The 8812-nt window shown below is 26.7% G+C and overlaps 1 protein-coding gene across 1 annotated transcript; it reads right to left on the bottom strand.

The window, feature by feature from the left end:
• Positions 1-1481: 1481 nt before the first annotated feature.
• LOC111688299 (protein disconnected) lies at positions 1482-7882 on the bottom strand. The gene is made up of 2 exons (XM_023450785.2): positions 7726-7882; positions 1482-3412 (listed from the first exon to the last, which is right to left on the bottom strand). The coding sequence occupies exon 2, from the start codon at positions 3330-3332 to the stop codon at positions 1932-1934; it is 1401 nt and encodes a 466-aa protein (XP_023306553.1). The 5' UTR covers positions 3333-3412; positions 7726-7882; the 3' UTR covers positions 1482-1931.
• Positions 7883-8812: the final 930 nt, after the last annotated feature.

Raw genomic sequence — 8812 nt, 5'->3', positions numbered from 1 at the left:
GAACTAGAACTGAACTAGAACTGAACTAGAACTGAACTAGAACTGAACTAGAACTGAACTATAACTGAACTAGAACTGAACTAGAACTGAACCAGAACTGAACTAGAACTGAACTAGAACTGATCTAGAACTGAACTAGAACTCAATCAGAACTGGACTAGAACTCAACTAGAACTAAACTAGAACTGAACTAAAACTGAACTAGAACTTATCTAAAACTGATCTAGAACTAAACTAGAACTGAACTAAAACTGAATTAGAACTGATCTAGAACTGATCTAGAACTGAACTAGAACTCAATCAGAACTGGACTAGAACTCAACTAGAACTGAACTAGAACTCAACTAGAACTAAACTAGAACTGAACTAAAACTGAACTAGAACTTATCTAGAACTGATCTAGAACTGAACTAGAACTGAACTAGAACTAAACTAGAACTGAACTAGAACTGAACTAGAACTGAACTAAAACTGAACTAGAACTGAACTAGAACTGAACTAGAACTGAACTAGAACTGAACTAGAACTGAACTAGAACTGAACTAGAACTGAACTAGAACTGAACTAGAACTGAACTAGAACTGAACTAGAACTGAACTAGAACTGAACGAGTACTGAACTAGAACTGAACTATAACTGAACTAGAACTGAAATATAACTGAACTAGAACTAACCTAGAACTAAACTAGAACTGAACTAGAACTGAACCAGAACTGATCTAGAACTCAACTAGAACTGAACTAGAACTGAACTGGAACTAAACTAGAACTGAACTATACTGAATTAGAATGTTGTAAGAATTGAACTGGAACTAAAATAAAACAAAGTAGTCTTTCTTTTGACCACATATTCTGAAAACTTCGATTAAACTTAAAATTCCACCATTAATTTATTTGAATTTCTATCAACATTATAATACCAATCCGGTCCCAAGTATTTTATCTTTAAGTTACACAACTTTGCTGCAATTCCACAAATAAAGAGAAAGAAAAAACGCAGTTTAATTTTAATTTTTTCCATTGAAAAAACTTTCAATTTTTTATTATTTTTTTGTTTTGTTTCAGTTTATATAAAATTCGCTAAAATTATTTTGTTTTTTTTTTAATTCATTACATTCATCTCATGTAACAATAAAGCATTAATTTATGGAAAATTTTTTCCATAATACTAATTAATTCTAAATAATTTTTTTTGCAGCAATTAAATAATATTTCACATTTAAAATTTTTTTCTGTTTGATTTTTATTGAATTTAACTACATGATAAAGTTTTTCAATTGATACAAGATATGTTACACATTTAGATACAAATATATTTTGTTACAGTTTTTTTGTTTAATTCGTATTTAATATAGAATTAAATGACTAAAAAAAATAATGATAATAAAAATAATTTACATTTATAATAATAATAATGAAAAATAGTAATAATATCAGTTGATAAGTATTAAAATAAACGTATACTTTTTGTTTTTAAGGAGAGAGAAATATAACATATTTTGATTTAAATAAAATTAAGTTTTTATATATAAAATATTTAAAAAATGACTAAAAAAGGGGAAGAAAAGGAAAGGGAAATGAAATGAAATTTTTACAAAGTATTGCACTAGGGCTAGAGTTAAAACGACAGTTAATTTTGTATAAAAAATAGTTTAAAAAAATAAAGTTTATAAAATTAAATTAAATATTGCTGAATACTTTTGTAGGTAAAATGATGATTTCTTTGTGAGGAAATATTTACAAAATTTTTTTTGAGTTTTTCTTAAAACGTAGTTTTATATACATTTACATATATATTTTATATTATTTAATATTTAATAATTAAAATAATGAGAATTTTACAACAAGTTAACATTTTGAGGTAACAACCTAAAGCGAGTTTTTGTGAGGAGTTTTTTCAAGGATTTAAGTTTTTAACCCTTATTTGTTCACTTACACCGAAATGGCATTCGTAGACATTTCATTGTATTGCTGCTGTTGTTGTTGCTGTTGTGTTTTAAGAGTTGAGCTGCTGTTCATAAGCATAGAACGATAGACTTCTGACAGAAGATTCCACATGGGAGGAGGTGAATTGGCGGCATTTTCTATGCCTTCAGGATTTTGACTTTGAGCAGCAGCTGCTGCTGCGGCTGCTGCAAACATTTGTGATTGCAATAATCTCAGATGTTGCTCTTCGGGGGAGAGGGGTGATGAATGGGCAGAGGGTACAGTTTGCACTTTTTTACTGGCTTGCGAGGCAGAGAGATCTAAACAGTTGCTGTCTTCTTCCTCATTTTCCATTTTGATAGTTACAGGCGATGAGTTATCACAAGACATTTCAGACTCACTGCATGATCTTTTTCTCTTGCCTAACAAACTGTCCATGGAAAAGCTATTGGAGGGTTTTGGTAAACTTGAGCTGTTGCTGCTGGGACTAGCCATAAGTCTTTCGGCGGCTGACATTGAATCCATTGAACGTTTGTGTAAACTGAAATCTAAAGGTTCATTCGAATCCTCCGAGTGCATGGCTGTAGGTAAAGGTTTGATTTCATCTTCTATAGATACCGATATCAATTCATCTTCTTCGTTGTCTTCCTCATCAACCTCACGACAGTATTCATCTACATCACTGTGACTACCCTGACTAGCATTTGAACCCTGAACATCGAGTACATAACCCTCATCATCATCATTATCGGAGGCATTGGAAGCACCACTGGAGTGTGACGAATGTTGGGCTCCCATTAGTCTTTCTTGGCTGGCTAGCATGTGTTGGAATTGAGGACTGGAGAAATCACCAAACATGGCGGCAGGATGAGGAGCAAAAGCATTACCCTGAGGAGGCATTAAACCAGGGAAAGCAGGCATAGCAGCAGCAGGAGGCAAGATACCAGCGGGAGCCATAGGAAAGAGAGGAAACTGTTGAGCGGTACGACCATCATGGGGTGAAATTTTACGGCGTATATGGGGAGAGTGTAATTTAGGATTGGGATTAGCACTGTGTCTGTTGCGTGAGCGACGTGAAGAGAAGACCATATTGCAGCCCTCCACAGTGCATTTATGCATTTCTCTCAAATGTACAGCAGAAAAGTGAATCTTCAAAGCGCCCTTGTCACAGAAAGTCTTAAAGCAAATGCTGCATTGTACACGTTTTTTACCAGTAGCAGGATTAATGAATTGTCCTCCCATATTAACGGGTGGTGAACCCCATCTCTTGGGCTTGCTAAGGCCAGAAGAATTGGCTGTGGGTGATGTAGCCGGTGAGGTGGTGGCCGATGAAGATGATAGCGCAGAGGCTGTAGGATGACCCAACAAGTAGGCTGGTGGCATAAAGGCAGTCATTAAATGTTCCATTGTGTTTGAGTGTGGGTGTGTGTTGTTTTAAAGTTTTTGGGGGTTTAAGTTTTGGTTGTTGTTGTAGTTGGAGTTGTTTGCTAAAAACAAAAAAAAAGAAAATAAATTATTAGTTAAATGTTTAAAACTTCTTAAAATAATTAATAAAATTATTGTTAAGTTTACAAAGGGTTTATTAAAGCAAACAAATCTTTAAGTATCTTTTTTGAACAATAATATTATAATCTGCAAACAAATTTTAGTTTTGAGTGGAAAAGTTTGTTTTAAACACAAAACTGTTTTAAAGATACAAAAATATCTTTCAGATATAAAAGTATCTTTTGGCTAAAAAAGTAACTATTAATTAAAAATTTCTTACTTTTTAGTAGCTACTACCAACAAAACATATATTTTTAATATTTTAAAACTTTTAACTGCTAAAAATTTACATTTTTTTTCTGCACTACCAGCTGTTGCTGTACTTAGTTCTTGATTTATTTAAAATTTACCCACAAACCATAGATCAAAAAAAAAATGAAAAACTTAATAGTTTTGTGATCATATAACAGTAGGATCCAGCTTAAATAGCCATAAAAATTTTTTCTTAATAACCTTCTTTACATGAAAACATCGATATTTATATATATCTAAGAAAAACAAACAATCAACTAACTAAACTCTGAAAATTACGAGTACAAAAACAGTAGAATATAAAAAACTATTTAGAGGCAGAAGCAAGCAGTAGTCAACTTTTAATAGTAGTTTGTGGCATTAAGTAGTTTTAAAACAAAACCTATTTAAGCTTAGATGTTTTTTTAGTTTTTTTTTCGAGATTTTAAGATACACATATACATTAAACTCTTTAAAACAACAAGAGACAAGCCTACCTTTATTTATTTGTTGTAGTTTGAAATTTACATGTATATAATTAAAATTTACATGACGACTTGCTGTGATACATCTCTACAAAAAAATAAAAATAAATAAATATTTAGCTTGAAATTTTTTCTTTTAGTTTCTTTAGTATCTTTAAGATTTTTTATGTGTGTGATGAGAAGAATTTTTTTTTAGATGAGTTTGAGTAGAGTGATCTGTGCTGATCGCTGTTGTAACAACAACAACAACAAAAATTCAATATAAATGTTAATGATCAACTACTGATTGTAAACGATAATAAATCATCAAAGTCAAGAGACATAAATGTTGCTTATTTTTTATCTTAAGTTTAATAAAACTACAAGACATAAGCAAGGTTTACGAAAAAAAAACTCTTTTTTTTTAAGAAGCTTAACAAGAGTAAAAGAAAAACTGTCATTAAAGGTGACAAAATGCCATGATGCTCAAAAATTTAAGGCTGTTTAGTAAAAATGACCAGTTTTTTTATAATGATAGATTTACATACATATTTTACGATCGATTAAAGAAATTTATGTTTAATTTTTTTGTATCAAAGTTATAATAAAATTTAATTACTCTTTATCAGCACATTGTAACAGCTTCTCATTTTGTTGTGAATTGAAAAAAAAATGTCATTAATTAAAAAAAAAAAAACTATAAAACAGGAAATCAACCGAACAAATGTGTGAACTTTCAAAAAAAACAAATCATAAATCGAACGTATAAATTCATGTCTGTACAATTTTTGATCAATTTAACCAAACACGATATATATTTTTTTAATAACTATAATTATTACAAAAAAAAACTAGTTTTTTTCCTCTCTAACTGCGGCTAGCAGTGACAAACAATCTACAACTAATGATATAATTATAGAGAAGAAGAAAAAACAGAACATCATAAAGATTTTATGTTTTACAATGGGGGAGAATAATTTCAACACTCGTTGGTCGTTGATTGAGATGGTTTTTAAGGCATCCTTTTCTTCTCAATGCTGTCATTAAATTTTTAGAGTTATATACATATATATTGTATAATGATAAAAAAGGGATATTTATCATAAAAAATCTTATAATAAAAAGACATACAAATATAGGGCTGTAAAAGGTATTTAAAAAGATGATGAATGTTTTGTCCTTGATGTAAAAGCCGCATCAACAATAATTAAACATTTTTAAAAAATAAAGTTAAAAAAGTGGTAAAGCAATAAAAAGATTAAAATAAAAGGAACATAAATGTAAAAAATTAACAAAATTTGTAAAAGTCACTGGAAATTAAAGGTTTTTGTTAAAAAAGGCAATTTTAATATAATTTAAAAAAATTGTGAATTTTCTTTTTTTTTTGTTCTACAGAAATTTTATTTTTTTTTAAATTTATCAAAATTATGTTATTATAACTTCTATATGTTTAAACTTATCAAATTTGAGAAAATTTTAAAATTTCCCAAAAATATCCCAAAAGGGAAATTTTCAAAATATTACGAAAATTGCGAAATTAAACAATAATTTATAAGAAAATCTATAATTTTTAACTTTTGCTGAAGAAATTGTTGGTTTCATTTAAAGAAAATGATTTTTTTTTCAAATATAAAAAATATTGAAATTTTTTTCCCAAAAGGGAAATTTTGAAAATTTTGCGAAAATTTATGAATTAAACTATAATTTATAAGAAAATCAATCTGCTAAAGAAATTTTTAATTTTATTTAAAGAAATTAATTTTTTTTAAATTAAAAAAAAAACATTTAAATTTTTTTGTGATTTTTTTTATTTTGTTTTAGGAAAATTTTTGTTTTAAAGCAAATTCGTAAAATTTATGTTTTTTTACTTTAATATTGTTTAAATTTTAAATTTTTAAAAAAATTTTAAAAATTTCCCTAAAATATCCCAAAAGGGAAATTTTCAAAATTTAACAAAATTCAAGAAATTAAGCTATTTTTAGCTACAAAAACCATGTGCAAAGCTTTTTACTCTAAAATGTTTCAGTTTATTTAATAAAATTATTAATTTGAAAAAAATAATAATTTTTTTTAAATTTCTTCAATTTTCTTTAAAAAATTTGTAGGTTTTTTTTTAAATTCTAAATTATTTTTAGTTTCACCATTTTAAAAGAAAACAAACATTTTTATAAAATAATTACTCTACAATTTCTATATTTATGTAAATTAGTTGGAAATTTTGTAAAAAAATTTCTCTCTAGTTTATATAAAAAAACATGATGTAATTCTTATAATTACAAACTAAACTTTTAATTTGTATAATTATAGTCATATGTCAACCTCAAACTAGTATTTATAAAAAAGCCTTTAAAACAAACATATGTTAAAATATGCAAACAATTTTCAATTGACTACTTAAAACTGTCAATCAAGATTACATTTTTAAAAGTTGAAAATAAAAATATTTCAAATAAAAATTCAAACAAAGGTTTAAAAAGTTTGGAATTAGAAATTCAAACTAAAAATTTTATATTTGAAAATTACCTTAAGCAAATTCTTTATTTAAGTTTCTAAAAAACAGCATTGAAACTAAACTATGATTCAAATTCAAATTATCATCATAAATCATTTTGTTTTATTAACATTTCTTCAACTAGGAAGACATTTATGCTCTTATTTAAATTAATTATTAACAGTTTAATAAATATATTTAATAATAATTTGCTATTTTTTAAATGTGAGAAACTAAAGCATTCGAAGTAGATGTTTTCAAATAATTTTGAAATATTAATTTCAAGCTTCATAATTAACAAGGTCAAAAATCACTGCATTTATAGAGTGAAAGAAAAAACCAAAAACAAAATGATAAAACATAAAGCAAATCCAAAAAAGGTTAAAAAAACAGTCAACAATTAAAATACTTAACTTGTCAATCATTTGTCAAATTAAAATTTTTAAAGAATAATAAAAAAAAAAAATAATAAATTTGAAATTTTTATTTTTTTCACATAAATGTCAACAAGCGGTAGAGTCCAAAAAAGAATCGCATGATATGTATGTTTTATTATTAAAAAACTATGATTTAGTTTTTTAAACAGGTTTTTTAACTTTTAAATTTTGTTAAAACTGAAGTGTTCATTTGAAAAACCAAAGAATTTTTTTTTAAATTTCACTATTTTCATGAAATTTTAAAAGTTTTTCTTTAAGGGAATTTTTTAATATTACTGGTTTTTTAAAATTCTTAACAAATTCTTATGGCTTTTTGTCGGAGAATTTCAAAAATGCAAAAATTAAAAATTTCCCAAAAGGGAAATTTTCAAATTTTTATGGTTTCTCAACTATTGAAGTATTTTTAACTTAATAACAATAAAATAAAAGAAAAATTCTTAATTTTTAAAGGAAATTTTTAAATTTAAAAATTTTTAACACAAAAATTTCAAAATATTCAAACAAAAATTCTTAATTTTGTAAGAAAAAATATATTCTTTTAAAAATTAAAATTTCCGTCGGTAGACAAATTTTTTTGAAATCCAAATACCGACGGCTTTATAAAATTTATAAGTTTTTTTTTCAATACTTACTTTGTTTTTAAGTTTATTTTTTTGGTTGTTAAAAATTATTCGCTTTTAAATCCTTGTAATAGTTTCAGTTTATAAAAAATTTATTTAAATTGTTGTTTTAATAAAATAGTTTTTTTGTTAAGCACTTTTAGTTTTTTTCTATAACAATTCCATTACAAATAATATTTTCATTTTTTTAAACACAAAATCCAGTTTTTATTTTTCTTAAAATGTTTTCGTTTGTTTTATTTATTTTTCATTCTCTTATAAAAGAAAAAATATTCCACTTTTTTTTCCTCAAACCAATATTTTTTATTTATTTTTAACTAAATGTTTGTGTGTGTTTATATGTCCACTTCTTGTGATGTCGTGGGTGACACTGACTGTTGAGTCTTGTACATAGATACACAAGAGCTCAATGAATTGTTTGGCTGATGGTGATGGTGACTGTGATGTTGTTGTTGTTAAAGCAGAAGAGCAAAAGTTAGTTCTTTTTGTTGTTGTTGGTGGTGGGTAGAAAATATTCTGAGTAAGTATATAATATAAACCCGGGAAAGAAAATTGTTCTTGTATGTTATTTGGCGACACTTTAAATATATACGAGAAAAACACATAAATGTTAGAAAGAGTATCTTATAGAACGTTTATATATATCCAACAAATAAAAGAGCACTTTTTTGTTAGTTTTTGTATTTGATAAATTTTTTTTGGTATGTTTTGTATCCGTACTCCGTATCTGTTTTTTGTTTTTTTTTTGTATTCAACACAAGATACGCACAAGACGACAAGTTCAACGCAACTGCCCACAAATGTCTCCAGCGAGTGACAAGCAACTTCGGCTCTAAGCGCAACATCTCAACAAAACACAAACAAAACTACATATAAACCTATAATAAAAAGAAAGAAAAACAACAACGACATAAAATATCATACACACCACCACCAATAACAACAATAAAAACATCATCTCTATTCTGTTGTATGATATATACTCATTGAACTTAGTGTACTTGTATGTATGTATCTGTGTGTAATTCATTTCATTTGAGTATGAATGTGTGTTGGAAATATTTGTCTCTTTTGCCTTTAGCACCATTATGTTTTCAAA

This window comes from Lucilia cuprina, chromosome 3, assembly GCF_022045245.1.
Source record: "Lucilia cuprina isolate Lc7/37 chromosome 3, ASM2204524v1, whole genome shotgun sequence".
Lineage (NCBI taxonomy): Eukaryota > Metazoa > Arthropoda > Insecta > Diptera > Calliphoridae > Lucilia > Lucilia cuprina.
This window is presented reverse-complemented; position numbering and strand designations above follow the sequence as displayed.